Here is a 21,719-nt window from a genome sequence, read left to right on the forward strand (position 1 = left end):
TCTAGCACAGGACCTGGGCTCAGTTCCCGGCACCCACACAACTGTAGCAGTGAGTTTGGGCTACACCACTTTGGCTCTCAATGGATCACACTCATGCACCCAGCCAGGACCCATCACAAATGGAAGACACAGACAGACAGACAGACAGACAGACAAACAGACAGACAAACAGACAGACAAACACACACAGAGACACCCCAATTAATTTTAAAATGCCTTGGATACCTCAAAGGCTGGGTACTCCTAAACCTTCCCCTGCTAACTTAGGCCCAATTGGAGAAGTGGCCTGGCCAGCGGCCACTTACCTGAATTCTTACATGGCTCATTGGCTCTCTCCTGCAGCTCCTACATCATCCGTCTCCCACAACATTCTCTTCCCCAGTGTCCTAGCCATCACAACTGTAAGGGCCCCGCCCCACCTCCCTTTGCCCAGCCATTGGCCCCTGGCATCTTTATTGATCAATAGAAAACCAACTGGAGACAAGGACCTTTAGGGTTTGGACATGCGGATTCCCGATTGAATCAAAGCGTTAGAACCAATCTCCGACACAGTTCACAACCACCCGTAACTCCACTTCAAGAAGGCCCGATGCTGTCTTCTGACCTCGCTGGGGAACAGGCATTTAATTGGTGCGGGCGTGCAAACAAAACATGCACACAAATAAAAATGATCAAAAAGCAATTTAAAAAAAAACACCACAATTCACTGATATTTATAAATACAAGAAATGAGAGAAAGAGACCCCACCTAGGAAAGGGGCAACCAGTCACCCAAGACCAAGACTTGTTCTTTCTCATGGGAGCCTACGACAAGTGCAGATGGCGGCCCAGTGGGAAAGTACCAGTCACACAAGTCTGGCAACTGAATTTAACCCCAGGACCCAGGTCAAATTGGACACAGCAAGAGAAAGCTATAACCGGGGGAGGGGTGATGAAAAAGAATCCCAGAAGGCTTTGAGGGCTAGCCTGGTGTACCTAAGGGTGAGCGACAAAGAGACTCTGTCTCAAACAAAGAGGAAGTCAGGGGCACACGCTGTAGATGGTCCTCTGACTTCTACACACACACACACACACACCTGAGTGGGCGCACACGCAGCTGAACCAACGCACCAGCCAGTCGAAACACAGAGCCCACTCTCTGATATCAGACTGCTTACACTAGTCTAGCCTCAGCACCTCCTCCCCCGGGTGGGATACCTTAAGAGCACCGCAGAGTTCCACGGTGTCTGCATCGTCCACCACCGTGATTCTGAAGTTGGGCGTCTGCAGCAGCTCTTTGAAGAGAAGGCCGTTCTGCAACACTTTGCTGCCTATAGGAGAGCCAAAAAAAAAAAAAAAAAAAAAAAAAAAAAAGATTAGTGATGTCCCCTCAGACACACACACACACACACACACACACACACACACACACACACACACACACACACACACGCACGCACGCACGCACGAGAGAAAAGGCACTCAGCTATGGAGACAAAACCTCAGCTCTCACCTCTAAGTGAACAAGAGAGTTACAGCTGAGTGACTATGACCTGGAGCACAGGTTCAGGCTGCCCCAAATCCCATGCTCCACCAGGGTAATAGGCTCCCGAGCCTTTTCTAGATCCAGAAGTCAAGAGTCAAAGCACCTTTGAAATACACCCCGGTGGGAGCATCAGGGAGTCACAACAGTCGGGGAAAGCTTTGTTACAGGTTCCGGGTGCCACCTGGTGTGGTCCTTAGCTCTTGGCTTGGTAGACACCAGCAGTCTGTTAAGTTGGCTCATTTCGAAAGGTTTTAAGTGGTCGTCACAGGATGTTAGAGACAGACACACGGGTGGTTAATACGCGGCTAAAGATAGACCAAGATAATTTGGCTCTGTACCACCCCAACTCTCCAGAGTTCAATCAAGTCAATTGTGGCATCTTTAACACAGGTGTGATTACGTTTTTTGTTTTGTTTTGTTTTGCTTTTTTAGGAAAGGCCACGTAAAGGTGGAAGGAGAGAACCAGCTCCCCAGAGTTGTCCTCTGACCTTAACATGTGGGCTTGGCAAAAAAACGCCTAGCTCTACACAATAATAATTAGTTAATTTTGAAAAGAAAATTAAGCCATACATTTTTAATTTACTAAACACGAAAAGGTTTTCTCAAAACAGAACTGCATGTGTTTTACAGTGTGCTGTCCGCAAATGCCGTAGGACAGGTATTTGGTCCCCTCCTCTGCAGCAGGCTGGGGTGTGTTTGATGGCCCTTGGCTTTCATACCCCAGCTACTCTTCTTTTGCGTGTCTTGGACACCTTTGATTGAAGCAGCCAGGTGTGATGAAAGCCTTTAATCCCAGCAGTCTGGAGGCAGAGGCAGGTAGACCTCTATGAATCAGGGGGCCAGCCTGATGTATGTAGTGAGACTGTGTCTCAGAAAATGAAATAAACCAGATGGGATGGTTTGTGTATGCATGGCCCAGGGAACGGCACTATTAGGAGGTGTGGCCTTGTTGGAGTAGGTGTGGGCATTAAGGCCCTCACCCTAGCTGCCTGGAAGCCAGTCTTCTGCTAGCAGCCTTCAGATGAAGATGTAGAACTCTCAGCTCTGCCTGCACCATGCCTGCCTGGATGCTGCCATGCTCCCACCTTGATGATAAAGGACTGAACCTCTGAACCTGTAAGCCAGCCCCAATGAAATGTTGTCCTGTATAAGACTTGCCTTAGTCATGGTGTCTGTTCACAGCAGTAAAACCCTAACGAAGACACCAGACCAAAAGAATTCAGTTCTGGTGACGGATATGTTGCATGTAATCACGGTATCTGTGGAGCTGAGACAAGAGCCAGGAGCTCCAGGTTAGCCTGGACTACATGGGAAAACGGCTCTCAGAAATACGGAAACACGACAGCAACAAAGGAAGAGCAACCAAAGCCAAACCTTACCCATAATGCCTGATGTGAAATCTGCTGTAGCCAAGAATGCAGGTGGCTTTGGTGAACCCCTCCCTGGGTTCTAAACTCAGGACTCTGAGTCTTTCTAGGTAAATCCTGCCCACAAGCCAACAGCAACTATCAGGACACCAGAAGGCCCCCGAGGACTCCAGGCCAGCTGTTCTCACGACCGCCTGCACAAGCTGCCACCGGGGAGCTCTGAAAACACTCGGAACCAGGCCACAGCCCCGCTCTATTAAACCACAGCTCTGGAGTGGAGCAGCAGGGCTAGTTTTTGAGGCTCCCCAGGAGATTTGGAGAGAAGCCAAGTTTGTAGCTCTTTGATTTAACCTCCTCCAGCTCCCTCCTGAGAAAGAAACATTTGGCCTTCCCGGGATGGCTTCAAAGTTAAGTAAGAATCAGAAGGAAAACAGTCTTGGTGGGAACAGAGCTTGGGCCCCACAATTACGAAGCTAGCTGACATCTGTTGGCATATGGAGGTGGTCATTGATACCATCCCCCGATTCCATATATTATTTCCAGATCACCTATACATCAGGAACTATGTTATATATCTAGGTGTGTGGCCTTTGCAGGAATGAATAAATAAATATGGAGTCCTATTTGCTTAAAAGAGCACTACGACTTAAACACTGGTTTTGTAAAATCAGGAGCATGAAGGCATCATGTTCACCACAAGGGGGCAGCAGATTCTCGAAGGCAGCATTTCCATCTGGTGCTCTATAAATTATGGTGATTTTCCCCTCCAGAGAATTCACACTCGGGGACAAGAGACTTCCGACTTTACAGTTAAACAGCAGCTGGTCCTTAATGTCATCAACCCAGAGACCAGGAGGAAGGGCTGTAGCCTGGTGACGGAGCGCTTAGCATGCCCAGGGCCCCGCACCATCAGATAATAAAGTGAGTTGAAGGGATGACTCAGCAGTTGAACGCTTCCTGAGAACCGAGTTCAATTCCCAGAAGCCATCAGGTGGTTTAAAACCGCCCCTAAGTCCAGCTCCTGGGGTATCCTACACCTCTGGCTTCTAGGGGCAGCTGCATTATGTGCATACAACCCTTCCACGGGTACGTACAGGGAAAACCAATCTGAAAGGCGGAGGATGGAAGGCAATATTGGGTATCTTCCTCAGTCACACTCCATCTCACCATCTCTGCACTTGTTTTCTCTTCTCATAAACGTGTATGGGTGTTGTGTCTATGGGTCTGTATGTGCACCGTGGATGTACCTAGTGCCCATGGAGGCCAGGAGAGGGCACTGGATCCCCCGGAACTGAACTTACAGGCATTTCTGAGCCTCCACGTAGATGTTGGGAATTAAACCTGGCTCTTCTACAAGAACAAGTGCTGAGCCATCTCTCCAGTCAGTGTCCCTCATGGAACCTGAAGCTCGCTGACCAGGTAGGCTAGTTGTCCAGCAAACAAACCCTTGGCATCTTCTGGTTGGCCCCTCCTGGCACAGGGATTAGAGGCAACGGATGCTGGCTTTTCATGATCTAGGGATCTGAACTCAGGTCCGCAGGCAAACACTTCACCAACTGAACCGTCTCCCTGGCGCCCCATGTGTAGCAATGCGGCCCTGAGCCCCCAGGCAGAGCCGGGAAGAACCAAGTGGGGGCAGGAACCGCACTCCCTAAGCACCCAACACAGCCAGGGCCCTCTGCGGCCTCACCAATGGTGGTCTCGCAGAACTTCTCCGCGGCGACCTCGCTGGCGATGTTGGCCCCCATCAGCACACTGATGTCAATCCCCATCTTCTCCCGGATGATGTCAGAGATGAGCTTCAGCCCGTCCGGGCCCTCGTCTATGCCCTAGAAGGATTCGCACCAGTCAGGAGACTTGCAAATCAAACAGGCAAGAGACAGTTGTTCTGTAAGTAATCTTAGCTGAATGTGGTGGCTCACAACCCGTGATCCCGCCAGACCTGTAATCCAGGAGGACTGCGTGGAGTCCATGGCCAGCCTCGGCCACATAGAAAGTTGGAAGTCAGCCTGGGCTACAGAGTGAGACTCTCTCTCTATCAGGCACTGACAGGATAGAACGATGTGGGTAAGATGATGTGGGGGGCACAGAGGTGCTTGTGCTCAGAGATAAGCACTAGGGGACCAGGAATATTAAATGCACAGGGATGTCTCAAAGCGAGACATAGAACCTGTTTTCTCTCGAGAGGTCTGGGAACAGATGTGGTTAATAGCCCGGTGACCTTTGCATCCACCAGGTGACACCAGATCCTCACCCAAACCCTTATCATGAGCATGTTTTTCCCAATCTATAGAATCCATCTTTATGGAAGATGTCTCATGTGCTTTACAAAGTTGACAGTCAAGTCTTGTCGCTGAGTCCCGTTATCTCTTTATCTCTCGACATTCGGCTGGCCAAGGCGTTTGCAGAGACCCCACCCCCACTCCTCACAAGACTGGTTACTTTGCAGAATGGCGGCACTGGCCCGGAAGGCTCCGAGAGCGCACAGGTCCAGTGGCACCTTCTAGGGCTTCTGGTGGCTCCCATTGATAAGGACCAGATGTCGGGGAGATCGAAATTGCTGTCATAAGCACCCCCAAAGTCAGCTTCAGGCACCAAGGAAGACCTCAGTTTAGCTCTGTCCATTATCAGCAGTGAATAGTGCTCGGCATCTGTGAAGAGGGACAGTCGTGCTGTCCCCTGGCTCTGGCTTAGCTGCACAGAGTGTGGAGCCCACTACAAGCTGGTGCCACACCAGCTGGCCCATTCGGAATGGGACAGAAAGATTCTTTTCTCTAGGGCTGAGGAGATAGATCTGTGCACACACATGCACACGCACAGACACAGACCCCACCACCACCACATACATACTAAAATAAATCTTAGCTAACCACTGTATTAGCTCCTCCCATAACGTGTGTGTGTGTGTGTGTGTGTGTGTATGTCTCTCTATGTTTCTCTTCTTCTCCCCACCCTTTTCCCATCTGACAGAACAGCCATCCTGAATGTTTTCTACGCCTCACACAATTTCCCTTTATTAAGTTAATTTTATGTGTCATGTATAAGTGCTTTGCCTGGAGAGTATGTCCGTCTACCATGTATGTGCAGTTCCCAAAAGGGCCAGAAGAGGGCATCAGGTCCCCTGGAATTGGAGTTAAAGACGGGAGCCTCCTGGTGAGTGCTAGGCACAAAATTTTAATCCTAATCCAAGAGCCACTGAGCCACCTGTCCAGTTCACCCTGATTCTCTTCATCATCTTATCACATGTAACTGTCCCACCATAATGTGACACCATTTTGAAAGTTGATAGATGTCACTACAATGTCCATCTACACCGCTCTGCCTGGTGCTACATAACTACGTTAGAAACTCACATGCATGGACACATGTACGTTGACCTTTCTGTCCCCTGATGCATGGTCTTCCGAAATGAGGAGCTCAGAATCCACCACTACGACAGACCCCAGCACTAGCTGTGTTAAGGTTTGCACAGCATCCTTCCCAGGCATGGTACCGGGGATCGAACTCAGGTGTTAAGGTTTGCACAGCATCCTTCCCAGGCATGGTACCGGGGATCGAACTCAGATCTTCAGGACTCACAGCAGGCACCCTGACCCACCAAGCCATCTCACCCACCATGGATAGTTAGTTTCAACTGTCACCTCGATTGCGCTAGTCTCAGGCAATGCCCACCTGAGTGTCGGAGAAGATTAACTGAAAATGGGAGCACCACCAGAGTCCCAGACTGAGTAAGAAAGACAAGGAGGCCGGGGACACAGCTCAGTGCTAAGTGCTTGCCCGGCATGCACCAGGTGATGAGTTCCAGCAGCACAGCACAAAACCAAACAATGGAGACTCGGCAAGCCAGCAGATTCCACAGTCTCTGCCTATCGGTCTGTGAGCTAGCAGCTGCCCACAGCCAGGCCTGCCTGGTCTCCCTGGCCACAATGGACTGTCTTGCCCCAAACAGGGAGCCAGCATAACCCTCTCCCCACTGAAGCTGCTTCCTGTCAGGTGTTTAGCAGGAAAGGAACTTCTCGAGCAGAGGACAGAGGGCACGAACCCTGGAGGAACCGAGTCCAGCCTTCTCTGCTCCGCACGCGTGGTACTCACCTTGATGAGGGTGATTCCCAGGGCCTTCTTGGGCACCCTGCCCGTGATCTCATCGCAGATCTTGTGAATGAACTGGTGGGGAATGACGAACACCAGCAGGTCTGCGTCCTGCACGGCTTCGCCGAGATTTGGGACAGCGACCTGCGACGAAGTGAGGAGACCGATAACCCCTGCAGAAATTCCAGTCTGTTCCCTCGCCCCTTCAAAACACGGACTGCCTTGAGGTGCCACCATCCGCACCCCCACTCTTCCTGACGGACCCTGATGTGTCCTGTTAATCAATTATTGCTAAATCTTAAAAATTATGTCTTAATTATGTCTGGTGTGCGTGTGCATGTGCGTGTGCGTGTGTGTGTGTATGTGTGGCATGCATGCATGCGTGTGGAAGTCAGAGGGCAGCCTGGCTCTCTCCTTCTCTAGGTAGGTCCTGGGAATCAAACTCAGGACATCATGCTTGTGTGCAGACCCCTTTAGCCACTGAGCATCTCACCTGCTCTGCTGCTGTTTTTAATCACTGCTTTTTTGAGACAGGATGGCCCTTTACTATACAGGCTCTCCTGGAAGTCACCACGTAGCCCACGCTGGCCTCAAACTCGCCATCCTTCTGCCTCAGCCTCTTTCGTCCCAGATACCAAGATGCTAAGGCAGAAGGATCAGGAGTCCAAGGCTACCTTTGGCCACCTGGCAAGTTTGAGACCAGCCCTGGCTACACAAGACTGTTTCAGAAGGCCAGAAACCAAACCGAAACCCCACTCAAGTGTAGATGTGCAGATTTAACGAGAACGGTGTTTCTGAAAAATCTGACAGCTCAGCAGGCCAAGATGAGAGAGACAATGAGACGAATCCCAGAGGGAGCCATGCTGGCTCCCATGTCACGCTGGGGCCAGCTGAAGTCAGAGCGCCACAGCAGGAGAGCCTCTCTCCACCTGCTGAGCCCCTGGGAAAGAGCCGGAAAGCCAGGTGGGCCACTGCTCCTGCAAGGGCGGGAAATAACCACTCTCCTCTCCATTCAGGTCCGTCAACACCACACACTCTGACCTGCCAGCTTTCAGAGAGCCGCCGGAGAAACGGCAGTCACTGTCACGGAAGGTTCCTGAGCGGGCCTCAGGCAGGTTTAGGCATGCAGTGGTTGGTTTAGGATCCATGCAAGGTAGCCTTGGATTCCGAAGTCTCAGCCTCACCGACAGACATACCTAGGAATGCTTAGCTGAGGACGGGGCTGGGTGGGTAGAGAACCTCCTTAGGATGCAGGAAGCCCTGAGTTAGATTCCCCAGAACCAGGGGTAACTGGATGGGGAGATGGGGCAAGGAAGATCAGTTGTTGACTCATCCTCAGCTACATACCAAATTCAGGCCACTCTGGAAAAGATGGGGACGCAGTGCTGAGGGATGCCAGAGAGTTGGTTCCGCTGCTAAGAGCTTTCACTCACTGCCTGCCCTTGCAGAGGACCAGGGTTCAATTCCAGGCACCCACACAGTGGCTCACAGCCATCTCAAACTCCAGTTCCACGGGATCCACACCCTCTTTGGACTTCCACAGGCACCAGGTATGTATGCCACGCACAGACACAAGCAGGCAAGACATCCATCCTCATGCATATATATGTAAGTTTTGGAAAATTAGTTATAATAAATAGTGAAGAAATTAATAAATAAATGGCTGGCGATCCTGTGTGTCCTCTCGAATTCACAAGAAGACAGACGCTAAAACTGAGAAGCCGGAGAAGAGAGGGCTGCAGAGGGGAGGGCTGCGTGGCTTCTGGGAGCGCTATCCAGAAGAGAGGTCACATAAATGTCCACTCCGGAGACCAAATGCACATTTGGATTGAACAGCAAGGCTGAGCAGAGAGTAGGCTTCCGCCTGTCTACATTCAGCCAGGGGAGGGAGGTGGCCAGTGAGGATGCCCCTCCCCCACTGACATGCGAGCTTCCTCCCTTCCCCCTCAGGGCATTGGCCCTTGCTTCTTAGAGCCACTTGGCAGATTCATGGTCCCCAGGATTAAGCTGCCTGGCCCCGGTGCACAGATTTCCAATCTCAGCTCCTCAGAGGGTTGAGGCAGTAGGATCGCTAGTTTAAGCCCTACCTAGGCAACCTAGGGAGGTCATGACTCAACAAGGAAAAGCACCAGGGTGGCTACTCCGGATGCCTAGCAAGTCAAAAGCAGAAAGCCAGAGTTCCAGGCACAGGGCAGACAGGGGGAGCAAGTTCCTTGTTGCTGGTACAAAGAAAGGAGTATGACAGTGACCTCCTAACTCCCCTGCCCCAGTAAACAGGGGTGAAGCCCTGAGTTTTGATTCTCAGCCCTGCCTGACCTAAAGCTGTGGTACTAACGCCTGGCAGGTAAGAGCAAAAAGACCCCGAAGTTCAGTGCCACGTGTGCTTGGGGCCAGCCTGGGCTACATGCAGGCAACACTGTCTTGGGGGCTGGGGGTGGGGAGGCCTAAAAATGCAAAAGAAAAGACTGTCAGTTAACTAACATCAGGGAGAGTGGGGAGGGCTCTAATCCAATATGGTTGTCCTTGGAAGAGGCAGTGATGAGGGGGTGAGGGGTGGCTACATGGTCAAGAGAGCTTGCGGCTCTTCCAGGAGGATCAGAGTTCGGTTCCCAGCACAACCTCCTGTAACTCCCGCTCCAAGGAATTCAATGTCTGAGCTCCAAGCACACGTGGACACACACACTCATTTTAAGAAGCAGCAACACAGTAACAACAGTATCCACAGGAAACACACAGACCCTATCTCAAAGAACAAGCCAACCTGATTCCAAGAAAATCAGAGCCAGTCAAAGGTCGCTTTACCACATACAGACCCTGGTGCCACTCAATGCCAGCCAGGAGACAGAACCGAATGTGCCCCCACCCCTGCCAAGTCTTACCACATTTTCTGGCAGCTTGTGTCCCGGGAGATATTTCACATTTTCGTGGTCATTGTTGATGATGTCCGTCAACTTCCTCCCGTTCACGGTCTCTTCGAAGACCCACATCTTGACCGTGGAGGAGAACTTCTGCAGGTTCTTCACATTGCTTCCGATGATTTTTGCAACAGCCGATCCCCTGGAATGAGGAGAGCAAAAAACCGTAAGCTCGCCGGAGAAGAGAAAAAACATTCGACTGGAATGCAGAAGTCTCGAGTTTTTGATTTTTCTGAGTCCACAGGAGTCCGCTCAAGGTGAGAGGCACATCAGCCTCCAGCCACTGAAAACTCTGTTCTTATAGGAAATGCCCCCCTGAACCAACCCTGTTATTGGGAAAATGGCAGCATTTGGTACAGAGTTTAAAAATAAGTCAGGAGGCTGGGGTGTGGGGTGTAGTTCAGTCAGTAGTGTGATTGCCTCCACACACAAAGCCATGGTGTGGGCTCAGGTATGGGAATACGGTGTGGTAAGAAAGTAGGTGTGGCAATTCCTCCCTGTAACCCCAGCATTTAGGAGGCTGAGGCGGGAGGATGTCTGTCACTGATAAAAGTGGGTTCCTGAACAACCTGATCATGGTGGAAAAGTGCCATTCAGAAGGACCCCCACCCTCCACCCCTGGGTGTGAATTGGACAGGGCAGATCTTTGGCTTCAGTTTTCCATCTAAAGGGGATGTGTTACAGGGTGGGCACAAGTGTGGTGATCTTAGCCATCCCCAGGACCCACGTGGTGGCAGGAGAGAACTGGCTCCTAGGTTGTTCTCTGACAACTTGAGGGATGCGTTCCCCTCCCCACCCTAAATAAATAAATGCAATTTAATGGCCGGAGTGCTAAGAGCCCTGGCTACTCTTCCTTCCGGAGGACCAGGGTTTGGTTCCCAGTGTTCACCTGGGGCTCACAACTGTCTGTTCTCTCCAGCCCCAGGGCTCTGATGCCTTCTTCTGACCTCCATGAAGAATGTACGTAACACACCCACGCACACAGTAAAGGTAACTTTTAAATGCAATTTAAAAGTGTGTAAATATATAAGGGAGGTTTTATCACACTCTGGGTTTACTACTGGGCTCTGGGACATAACTCAGGCCCTCCTGTGTGCACGGTAGCACTTTTATACCAACTGAGCCATCCCCCAGCCTCTTGCTTTCTCCTTTAACCAAGGAAAGGGAGAGGGGACAATGCGTCGGCCATGCTTCCTACGGCCTGAGCCCCTGCCCCTCCCAGGGTTGCCCAGAGCTGAGGTTCACCGGGCAATCAGGGGTATTGGTGAGTTTCTGTTAAACAACGTCTAGGCTTTAGTCCTAAAAGCAATACGTGAAGGAGGTCAAAACATAAACAACCCCATCTCACCACCCAGGCAGAGCCATGACTAACACCGCCTGTGGTTCTCTGAGTTAAAAGGCCTTGAAAGTGCAACGGAGTGCCAGAGACTCAGATACAAATGTGAAAGACCAAAGACTTTTAAGACTAGATTCAATTCTGCGCCATGTTTATTTGGTCTCTGTACAAAAGCTTTCCGAGTTTAAAACCAAAAGAGGAAAGCAGAGACGGGGGAGGGAGGGTGATATCAATGTGAGCGCTTCACTTAAAAGACAAGGAGACCACAGGGCTTCTGGTGACTGCTCAGGGCAGTGCTCACTGTGCACCACATGAGGATACCCTCCACAAAAGGCAGCACAGCACACGGGGGAGGTGGCTCAGTTGATAAAGTACCCTAGCACTAAGCCCTGGTTCCAAACCCCAGCACAGCACAAACTGGGTTTCTAAGCAGCAAGTTCGTTTACCTGCTAAGCCTCCTCTCCCTCCCTTTTTGCAACAGAGTATCATATGGCCCAGGCTGCTCTCTAACTCACGACTTGAGGATGAGCTTGAACTTCCGGCTCTTCTGTCTCCACAGGGATAGGATCACCGGTTTGTGCAGGGTTTCCTTTTTTTTTTTTTTTTTTTTTTTTCGGGCTGGGGATGAACCCAGGGCCTTTTCCTAGGCAAGCGCTCACCACTGAGCTAAATCCCAACCCAGTGCAGGGTTTCCTGCACACTAGACAAGCCCGCTACCACTTGAGTGTCCTCTACACACAGACTCTTAGCAGACACTCAGTGTCGGGAGAGCAGAGACGCAACTCTTGTAAGATACTTCCTACGGCTGCATCAAGCCATCTAAAAACCCCAGAGAAGGGCTGGGGAGAAGGGAGGCGGCTCATGGATGAAGAGCTTGTCACACAGTGTGAGGACTGGCGTTCAGACCTCCCAGTACCCACGTACAGCCAGGAAGGGGAGGTGACCACATGACAGGCCAGTTCAGGAGAGGCAGAGACGGGACCCCAGGGAAAGCTGGGTAGCTAGACAAACCAAAATGTGTGATCTCTAGGCGTAGGCATGGCAACCCTGAGATAGAAGACAACGGCTGACACTAGCTTCAAGATTCAACATGCATGTGTACACACATGCAAACATGCATATACAGATGCACAAGCACACACACACACACACACACACACACACACACACACACACACACAAAGGAAAAAGACCCCATGAGTTACAGAGGATGCCCCTAGTCTTAAAGGAAGGAGGGGTTAGAGTTTTAGGACGGAACTCAGGCTTTTCTGTGCACGTGGCCAGAGAGAGTTCGGGCTGTTAGGTCAGAATTCTTGAAGAAATGCACTCTTTGGTTTTGTTGCTTTGAGCCCATGCAAACCGCTTCCTTTTTCTAGTACTGGGGAAAAGCAGGTAAAAGCAACCAGAGGATGAGAGGGAGAAGCTACTTCACCCCCTGGGACAGCATTTCTCAAGTTTGGCAGGAGGCGGGGACTTAAAACAGAGGGGAAATAGGGGCCCAGTTCCTCAACCCACTGACACCAGGGCAAAGAAACTTGTTTCCAGTTGTATGTTACGCTCCTGGGCACGATGCCATTGGATGCTAGTTAATTAGAAACCAAGAGTCTGGGCCAGGGCTAGGTTGGTGCAACGCAGGTCTACCATGAACCCAGGAAAGCCTGAGACTATAAACCGACACAGTGTAGCACACAGGAGAAAAGGCTGGAAGATCAAAGCCAGGCTCCGATATAGTGAGAATCCCCCGGAAACACAAAGACAACAACAAAACTCCAAGCCTGAAAAGCAAGCAAAGTGGTCTGGGGCAATGGCTGTCTGCTGCCCTGCTTACCTGAGTTTAAACCCAGGACAGCAGGGGAGGCAGGTGGGCTCCCGAGACTCGCTGGCCAGACAGCCTGGACCTACTCAGTGAGCTGTGGGCCCAGGACAAGGCAACAAACACAACAAGGAGGAAAACAGAAGCCATAGAGATGGTTCAGTAGGTGAAGGCACTTGGGGCCGAGCCTGAATATCTGAGGTGGATCCCCAGAATCCACAAGGCGGAAGGAGAGAGTCAATTCCCAAAAGTTGTCCTCTGACGCACAACATTCATGGACTGTGGTGAGCACACACATCCCAGCACACTAACTATGTCAACACAGGAGCATTCTTCTACACGACCTGTACATACGGTCACATAAACAAGGCCTGCACAATGACAACACCAACTGACACCCTAAATTGGATGGGAACCTCTCACAAGGTCCTACCTGGGCAATTAGTGGCTGCCAGGAGAGGGAGGATCCGTCCTCTCCAGGCACACACAAGAGCAACACCGAGGGCTGGAGGGAGAAGGCTCAGCGGTTAAGAGCACTGACTGCTCTTCCAGAGGTCCTGAGTTCAATTCCCAGCAACCACATGGTGGCTCAACCTCATGGTGGATCTGATGCCCTCTTCTGGTGTGTCTGAAGAGCTACAATGTGCTCACATACATAAAATAAATGAATCTTTAAAAAAATATATTAAGAGCCAATTGCCAACAAAAGCCAGCTTCCCAGATCCCCCACCTCCTTGGGAAGATCCCTCAGGAACAGTGTGAACTATGACCTCAGGTCACTGCGAAAGGGAACATATGTCCAAAAGCGCACCGTATCCTCCCATGCAAGTAGGGTAGGGTGGTAGCCTAAGGAGCAGCTTAGAGCTTCGCAGCAGGCTTTGGACAAATCGCATCTATAATCCTTACTTGGATTCCAAAGGTATTCTGAGGTGTGTCTGAAATTAGGGAGCCATCAGAAGGGATGGGAGGGAGAGCATGGTGTCCTAGCTCTCAGTGTCAGCAGCCAGGACACTCAGATCAACGCCCTTGACCAGGGCCATCCTGAAGTCCTTAACTGCCCAATATCAGCAACTAAAGGTCACGTCCAAGTTGGGCGGAGTGACTCATGCTTGTAACCCCAGCCATCAGGGAGGCAGAGGCAGGAGGACCAACAAGAATCGGAAGCCTGACTGGCTGCACAGTACATCACAAGACTGCCTCACTATGTAGCTCTGGGTGGCCTTGAACTCACAGATCTGCCGGCCTCTGCTTCCTATTGGCTTGGACTAAAAGCAGGCACCAGACATGTTTTGCTTTGGTATTTGGTTTTGGATGGAGATATATATATATATGTATGTATGTATGTATATGTATATGTATATATGTATATATATGTATATATATATTATTTTTTTAAACAATGTTATGTAGTCCAGGCTAGCCTGGTAATCACTATGTAAAACCATATAGCCCAAGTTGGTTTCAAACTCTGGGCAGTCTCTCTACCTACATCCCTTGATTAGTACTAAAATTATATATTTTACTATTATTTTTCTTTCTTCCTCCCCCCTCCTCCTCCTTTACTTTTTGCTGTATTGTGTGTAAATATAACTTTCATTCTCCTGTAGTAATCGTTGTCTGGGAGGCTCACCGCCTCAGTCTGCTAACCCAGGCCTAGTTCTGGAAGCTTCGAGCCTCCATACAATCTACTCTAGGCCTAGACTGTTTCCAGCCTCTGAGATTTACTGCCGAATGAGTTCTTGTTCTCCTTGTTCTTTCTGAGCTCTTGATGGCTGGTCAACACAGCTGTTCTGGTTCAAACTCTCTCCCAACTGACTGGTTCAATCGGCTTTTCTCTCAGCCTCTGACTTGTTCCGCTTGGCCTCAAACTAAACAATCTTTTCCAATGTTTTGGCTTCTTCTCATCCTCTGACTTTCTGTCTTCACCTGTGTCTAGCTTGTTCTCTCTTCGATCTGTCTCTGTAAAACTCTCCCGGTAACACTGCCTCCTTCTCCCTCTCTGGGCCGCTCTACTCTCCCCCTCCACTCTACTGCACTGCTCTCTCCATGAACTCTACTGCATTCCTGTGCTGTGTTCTCTTCCTCCTGTACCGTCTGTCTCCCCCTTAAATAGCTTCCCTTTCCTCTCCTTGAGAGCTGGGCATACCCTATTCTGTCAAATCTCTGATTCATCACTTTGCCTGCCCCTCGATTAGACATCAAACATGGGTGCTTCCTTCTACAAACTAACTTTACCTTCATTGTTTGGGATTAAAGATGTGTACTTAGTGTCTGCATTCTAGCCAGAGGGATTAAAGGTGTGTGCTAAAGGCTGACCCACACCCTAACAATAAACAGGTTAAAATATCCTGGAACAATTATGGAGTACGCTCATTTCTTGCATGTGCTAGGAAAGCCCTAGAAATGTTGAGACAGGGTCTCACTGTGTAGCTCGGGCTGGCCTTGAGCTTATGATCCTCCAACCTCCACTGGGATTAGAAATGAGTGTGTGTGTGTGTGTGTGTGTGTGTGTGTGTGTGTGTGCGCGCGCGTGTGCCTGCCTGCACACACTCGCAGTTCCAATGGGGTTCAAGGCTCCTCTGGCCTCTCTGTCACCAATCTAGTTGACTTACACTCCCAGCCCCCAAACCCCACATCCAGGACAAGAGTACCTTACCTAGCCTACCTTCACAGTCACTGGTATCAGGTGACATGGGGGAGACACATGGGCCTGACCTGAAAGGTATGGCTACATCTCTTAGCTATAAGTGACTGCACCTCTGTTTACATAAATACTCAAATCACTGGTGGTAAAGACTGCTTGAGTAATATTTACATTCCTGTGGCGAGGACCAGATTTGGATGGAAGGTCTGGCTTGTGTTTGAAAATGAGCAAAAGGCCTTTCAGGGGGAGATCTGCCCTTTTCTAAGGAGCAGTTCACCAAGACTAGCTGCAGAGGCGACCCTGGTGTACGGAGTCTCTCGGCCACGTGCTGCGCATGGGGAGGAGAGGCAGAACTCTGAGTTCAAGTCTAGCCTGGTCTTCAGAGTGAATCTTTGTCTCGCAAAAACAAACCAACAACCAACGAAACCCCCGACATGGTGTGGCGTCCCTGTAGTCTTGGCACTGGGGAAGTAGAGGTAAAAAGATCAGAAGTTCAAAGTTGGGGCTGGGGAAATGGCTCAGGAGGTTAAGAGCATCGCTAATCTTCCAGAGGACTAGGGTTTGATTCCCAGCACCCCATGGTGCCTCACAGCTGTCTAACTCCAGCCAGAGAGAGGATCTAATGATTGCTTCTGGCCTCCAAGGGCACCAGACACACGTATGGTATGGTATACAGATATACATACAGGCAAAACACTCACACGAAACACATAAATCTCTTTTCTTAAAGTTATATAAATTAAACCCTACAGGATATATTTTTAAAAAGTAGTTTGGTCATCCTTGTATTGAGTTCACAGCCAGCCTGGGCTATAAAAGCCCCTCCAAGAGAGGCGGGGGGAGGGGGGAGAGAAACTAGAGAGAAACTACCCTGTGTAAAATGTAACACGTAGGCTTGTGCCAGACCCCAGTTCACAGTTTGTATCTTTGAATCTTCTATGCCCTTGTTTATCTCACATCAGAGTCACTTAAGAGACCATGTCCTGTTCCTGAAAAGGCATAGTACCCTAAGGAACATAGCACCCACCAGGGGCAAACACTGGAGTACATACAGTCCAGAGCTGAACACTATCTCCACCCTGGTTATTTTAATTTTTTTGAGACATAATTTCATTGTATTCTGGCTGATCTGGAACTTACTATGTAGCCCAGGCTAGCCTCTTAGCTGTAGTGTTCCTCCAGTCTCAGCTCCTCATGTGCAGCACTTACAGACTCAGCCATTCTGCCCCCTTCTGGCCCTTCCCTGTTTTCAGTCCCTGTCATGGGGAAGTTCTCAGGAAGCGGAGATCCTCTGTCTAGGACCTGGGTGACTCTGTACCCAAGGCTATGGCCTGAAGCCAACAATTGTCTGTCCGATCCCGTACTTAATGGAGGCAGGCAGCCAGCCCAAACCTCCCAAACATTTCTCAATCGCTGTGTCACGGGGCCAAGTTCTACTCACTCCCGAAGCTGGATCGGACCAAGAGCGCAGCCAAGAACATCAGAATGAAGATGCTTCGGGCCAGCAGCCAAGCCTCCATGAAAGGCCAGAGACGCTCTCTTGACAGCCCTTGTTCCAGTTCAGTCTAGCATGGCCACTCCTGCCTGCCCCCGACAAACTGGCAGAAGGGCTGCCCTCTGTGGAGTTGTTCAGGAAAGGGAAAGGCTGTCGGTGAGCCTAGCACCAGGGGGTGGGAGGCACGGGGAGCAGGAGTTCAAAACCATCCTCGACTAGGACAAGGCTAACCCAGCCTAAATGGGACCCTGTTACAACAACAACAACGTGCTCAGTGGGGGCACCGTGGCACCCACTTGTCCAGTGGCAGAACCAGCAAGGCCGCTGACATTTCTCTGCAGTGACCTTGATGTAAGTGGTAAAGCCAAGTTGAAGGTCTATGTGAAGCTCTGGATGACAGATAGGAATACTATTGAATGTGGTACAGAGCTTTCCGCTGTTGCTTCAAATAGCACACTAAAAGCACATAGTGGGACAGCAGGTAAAAGAGTGCTCACTGCACAAACCCGATGGCCTGAGTTAGATCACCAGAGTTTACAAAAGAACTCTGAAAAGTTGTCCTCTGACTTCTGCAGGATCTCTCTCTCTCTCTCTCTCTCTCTCTCTCTCTCTCTCTCTCACACACACACACACACACACACAAGGAATAGACAGATGTGGTGACACATGCCTTTAATCCCAGCACTCAGGAAGCAGAGGCTGTGAGATCTCTGAGTTCAAGGCCAGTCTGGCCCTACATAGCAAGCACCAAGACCCAGTCTCAAAAAAAAGAAATAAAATAGGGGCTAGAGAGACGGCTCCATGGTTAAGAGCACTTGTTGCTCTTGCAGAGGGCTTTCCCAGCACCTGCCTGGCGGGTCACAACCATCTGTAACTCAGTTCCAGGAAATCCTCTGCACTCTTCTGACCTCTGGGGGCACCGGGCGCACTGAGGGCACACTGAGGGCACTTGCATATTTATGCAGGCAAAACACTCAAACCCATATGAATAAAAGTTAAACAAATTGTAATAAAAATACAAAAAGCATGACTTTGAATTTCTGATTCCCCTGCCTGCCCTAAGGACTGGAATTCCAGGCAGGCGTTACTCCAACGCTTGGCTTTTAAAGCACAGGGCAGTCTGACTGGGAGTAGAGCTGCTTCCCAGGAGGAGCAAGGCCCCGGGGTTTTGATCTACAGCAGCTTGGAGTCTATGTATTAACTTAGCAACAGAGTAGTTTTACGTTGAGTGTGGGTGTCTTCTCATTGATAGAGCATTCATTATGACTCAAGAGGCCCTGGGTTCGATCTCCATCACCAAAAGGAAAGGGGAAAAAAAAAAAAGCTGGTCTATGAGGCCCTTGCATCCCCTTTTTAATAGCAACAATCAGATCTCTGTGAGTAGATCAGGCCAGAGCTGAAACAAGACCTGTCTCACACACACACACAGAAAAAAAAAAAAAAATTAGTACATGCCAGGCACCAGGTAAAGAACTGGGCCCGAGGAGAGAGCTCCCAGGAGACAGACAACTAAAAGATGAGGCCAACGCAAGGGTCAGCAACAGGAGGCCGGGGAGAGGCCACCGGTCCAGCCGCAATGGAAAAGAACACCCAGCTAAGGTTTCCTCCAAAACGACTTTCAGAGCCAAGTCTTCAAACACCAGTCAGGTGGCTCCTACGACTCCTGGACAGAACGGCTTCTAGCACCCTGAGCTGTGGTGTGAGTCAGACCACGGAAAAACAGAAGGGGACAGGAGCCAAGAGAATGTCCCTCAACTGTCCTACCCCTGGGCCGCGGGAACACACCATATTCTGCCTCCTTCTCACAGAGACCCTAACTTCTCCTGTGTTAAGGATCACCAAGGTATTGAAACTACTGGGAGCTTGAAAGCCCCCAAAGCACCAAGCGCTTTATAAGTGAAGTCAAATCCAGCCCAGTGGTGACCCCAAAGCTCTGCAAACACCTTTCCCTAGGACCCTCATGTTCCGGCAGCCAGGACGCTGGGGACTCGGTGCCCCTTCTCGATAGCAGGATTGGGAACCGCTCGCCACAGGAAGTGGGAACTGTCTCTTGAAGGAGAGCATTGCCCCAGGTAGCAAGGACCCTTATCACTCTCTGTGCCTCGGTTTCCCCACCCACCAAACTGCAGTAAGAACTGAGCCTCTGCAAATTCCTCCACGGGGGTGATCGGCAGGGGAGAATGGAGAACGCCCTTAGGTTGTTTTGCTAAGTAACAGGGCATGGCGAGCAGGTGGCCGTAACCGCAGGGTTACCAATGCGCAGACAGGTGCCCGCGGGCGCCGTGCACGCTGCCACCCAGACCAGCTTGGCCGGGCACCTCGTGCACTGGTGCCTCGGCGTGGCCTCTGTGTGTGCAGTGCCCAACCGGGACAAGCGATCGCAGGCCCGCCTCTCTGCGTACCCGCGGTGCCCTGGTGTCCACGCTGAAGCAGCAAGCGAGCAGTCCTGACCCTCCCGGAACCGGGGCTTCCTGGAGGCGGAGCCCGCGCCGCCCACCCGCCTCTGCTCACCAGTTCCCGGAGCCCACGATGCACACTTTCAGAGGCGCCGCTGCCATGGCCAAGCCGGGTAGCTGCTGTACACAGCCTTCCTCCCAGGGCCAAGCCGGATCGCTGCTGCAAGCCGGATCGCAGCAGCACACACAGTGCCTCCCGGGCCGGCTGCTCACCTCCACTGGAACGGCCTAGTATAGCCGCTCCGGGCGACCCCGCCCCGCCCTCCTGTCCGCCAATGGCCACCGCCACCCGCCTAGGCGCCTAGGGCCACAGCTGACAGCCCGGAGGATGCGCCCCGCCCCGCCACTCCCAAGAACCACTGCGCACGCCTGGTCCGGGCTGGTAGCTTGGTCAGCCTCCGGTGTCGCCCCACCCCTGCCCGAGGAATGTTGGGATGTGTAGTCCCTCTCCCAGCGGGCTCCCTTTCGGTTCCAGGCGGGCCACATGCAGGCCAATGTTATTGCGCTGACAGGATCCCTGAGGTCCTACTGCTGTGTGTCACTATCCGGGACAGAGCAAGCCTGCCCCAACCAATAGAAGTGTCACCTATTTGCTCTCTGCGCAGGGACAGCTGTCACTTAAGGGTGGAGCCCAGACAGCTCTAAATAGTTGACTGTGAATTCACCCAGATTTGGGCTCGGAGCCTGCACCTGCTTTAACAACGGTTGCCAAATTCGTTTAAACAGGACAGGTCCGGGCACCTATGAATTTCCTAGCGAGCCTGGAGCTTTAATCTAATGTCTTCTGCCCTAGATCTGGTAGTATCTGCTATAGAAGGGTGGCGGTCGTATTTCAGTTGGTAGAGGGCTAGATGGAACACAGGGAGTTCAATCCCCGGCGCCTGGTGGCTCTGGCCTGTAATCACAGCACGTGGAGAATCTGAAGTCCCAAGTTATTTTTGACCAGCATAAAAATGAGAGGCCACCTTGTCGCCTTGTCTCAGACAAGCCAGCACCCTTGTGTTTCAGGATGTAAAACTTGCCTACACAGGGTCAAAACAGAAACTTGAACTGTCCCCTCATATGGTTACTCTTAGGACAGGACATCCTTCTTTCCCGTCCCTGCCAGAGCTTCAATGACCTCTGCTCACAAAATATCCACCCAAGCTGTTGTATTGCAGATGTGCACGCCGAGGCGACAGAAAACAGAGATGGTGGAATGTATTGTAATCTCAGCGCCAGGGAGGTAGAGTCAGGAGGATCGGCAGTTCAAAGTCATCCTTAGCTACACAGTGAGTTTGAGGTCAACCTGGGTCACATGAGACCCTGTCACAAAGCAAAAACAAGAGTGGGGAGGACGAGCTGGTTTTGCAAGGAAAGGTGTAACCCTAAGAACTGGAGTCAGATCTCCATAGCCCACAGAGGAGGGAGAGAACCAACTCCCTGTAGTTGTCCTCAAACCCTCCCTATGCTAATCCATATAAGTGCCCCTGTCTCACAAGCTTGACAACAGTAAACGAAAACAGTTTACATTTGATACATTTGTTGAGACAGCGTCTCACCGTGTAGCCCTGGCTGATCTGAAACATGCTAAAGACCAGGCCAGCCTAGTACTCATTTTATAGGTCATGCTGTCCTCGAACTCAGAAGAGATGTGCCTGCCTCTGCCTCCCAAATGTTGGGATTAAAGGCAATTATCTGGATTAAGTTAAATATATTTAACCAATGCCTGGTTTAAAATAAATTTAATTTTAAAATAGGTTTATTTCTAGCACTCTAGAAGCAGAAGCAAATTAGTATCTATGAGTCCAGGGCAGCCTAGTCTACATTGCAAGTTCCAGGTCAGCCAAGGCCAAATATTGGGACCGTCTCAAAAACCTAAGTCAAAGTGTGTGTGGTGATATAGGCCTTTAATCCCCAAGTGGGCAGGTCTCTGTGAATCGGAGGCCACCCTGATCTAGATAGCTTGGTTACACAGTGAGGCTCTGCCCTAATAAGGGGGAAGGAAGTAAGGGAGGGAGGGAGGAGGGAGGGAGGGAGGAGGGAGGAGGGAGGAAGGAAAAGAAAAAAGAAAGAAAGAAAGAAAGAAAGAAAGAAAGA

The 21,719-nt window shown here is 50.8% G+C and overlaps 1 protein-coding gene across 1 annotated transcript in view; it reads right to left on the reverse strand.

Moving 5' to 3' along the window:
* Positions 1-19,861, reverse strand: part of Gpd1l (glycerol-3-phosphate dehydrogenase 1 like) — a 31,578-nt gene extending 11,717 nt beyond the window's left edge. Inside the window, exons 1-5 of the mRNA XM_032911020.1 lie at positions 19,696-19,861; positions 9,861-10,038; positions 6,985-7,125; positions 4,583-4,721; positions 1,198-1,310 (exon numbers count right to left, since the gene is read on the reverse strand). Coding sequence (XP_032766911.1) covers positions 1,198-1,310; positions 4,583-4,721; positions 6,985-7,125; positions 9,861-10,038; positions 19,696-19,742 — 618 coding nt within the window. The 5' untranslated portion in view covers positions 19,743-19,861. The remainder of the gene's footprint in view (positions 1-1,197; positions 1,311-4,582; positions 4,722-6,984; positions 7,126-9,860; positions 10,039-19,695) is intronic.
* Between the last annotated feature and the right edge of the window lie 1,858 nt (positions 19,862-21,719).

The sequence above is a fragment of the Rattus rattus genome, chromosome 8, assembly GCF_011064425.1.
Source record: "Rattus rattus isolate New Zealand chromosome 8, Rrattus_CSIRO_v1, whole genome shotgun sequence".
In the NCBI taxonomy this organism is placed as follows: Eukaryota; Metazoa; Chordata; class Mammalia; order Rodentia; family Muridae; genus Rattus; species Rattus rattus.